The sequence below is a fragment of the Etheostoma cragini genome, chromosome 3 (assembly GCF_013103735.1).
Source record: "Etheostoma cragini isolate CJK2018 chromosome 3, CSU_Ecrag_1.0, whole genome shotgun sequence".
NCBI lineage: Eukaryota > Metazoa > Chordata > Actinopteri > Perciformes > Percidae > Etheostoma > Etheostoma cragini.
The window spans coordinates 29,596,865-29,598,030 of record NC_048409.1 but is presented as its reverse complement, the minus strand read 5'-3'; the positions used below and the strand labels follow the sequence as shown (position 1 = coordinate 29,598,030).

The following is a 1,166-nucleotide window of genomic DNA, read 5'->3' as shown; positions in this document are numbered from 1 at the left end:
CAGCACGCCCAGAATGCACCTGAACACACCTCCCTGTAAGACCAGCACACCCAGAATGCACCTGAACACACCTCCCTCAAAGACCAGCAAACTAACAGCTGCATTGGTCTTAAAATAGCAAAGATACTCGGGCTTTGCGCCGCGATGCGCCGAAAAACTGAAATAAAAAAACAAAAACAAACAGGACTGTTTGTGGTTTTCAATGACAGACTTTTTCATTCCAAAATGTACAACGATGAAAGGAATTCTTGTCCTTTTGAAACAAATATAATTTTTTTGTAATTAATTTCATTTGTAATTACAAACGAATGACTACTGTGATTCTCCAATGATACCCGAACCTCCCTAAAACCGATCTCATGCTAACACATTACCACGTAACCCTGTCGTTTCCATGGTTACAGGAGGACAACGGGTTGCCAGTCCACATCAAGGGAGGGACCTTCGACGTCGTGCTCTACCGGGCGACCATGACGCTAACCCTCGGAGGTAACAGGAAGAAATCCACCAGCTTGGCCTGGAAGACATTCATGAGTCCAGTTCAGAATCAGATCCACAAACCAGACAGTACTTAAATCTGCACCTTCACCACCATCTTTTTCTAAACTTAAATATGCAATTTTCAAACTTTTTTTTTCACTTCACGGCAACAATTTCCAGAATTTTGTCGTCTTTATTTCCACTTTGTAACTTTTTTGTACTTTCGAGCGTCAAACGCTTAATTTCCTGCAACAACAAAAAAAAAAAATGCATCAAAGTTTTGATCTCTGCAACTTCTAGACTTCCAGGTATTAAACGAGACAATTAACAGTGTAAAAATAAACTGATGACTGTGTGTGTCTGTTTGTGTGTATTTGTGTGTGTGTGTGTATGTGTGTCTGTATTTGTGCGTGTGTGTGTCTGTGTGTGCATCTGTATTTGTGCGTGTGTGTCTGTATTTGTGCGTGTGTGTGTCTGTGTGTGCGTCTGTATTTGTGCTGTGTGTCTGTATTTGTGCGTGTGTGGGTCTGTATTTGTGCGTGTGTGTCTGTGTGTTTGTGTGCGTGTGTATCTGTGTGTGTGTATGTGTCTGTGTGTGTGTGTTTGCCTGTCTGTATTCGTGCGTGTGTGTCTTTGTGTGTGCGTGTGTGCTTGTGTGTCTGTGTGTGAGCGTGTGTGTGTGTGTG

General features: G+C 42.5%; 1 protein-coding gene across 1 annotated transcript in view; it reads left to right on the top strand.

Moving 5' to 3' along the window:
• Nucleotides 1-1,166, top strand: part of LOC117938717 — a 7,136-nt gene that overhangs the window by 4,413 nt on the left and 1,557 nt on the right. Inside the window, exon 2 of the mRNA XM_034863518.1 lies at nt 405-567. Within this exon, the coding sequence (XP_034719409.1) occupies nt 405-567 (163 nt within the window). The remainder of the gene's footprint in view (nt 1-404; nt 568-1,166) is intronic.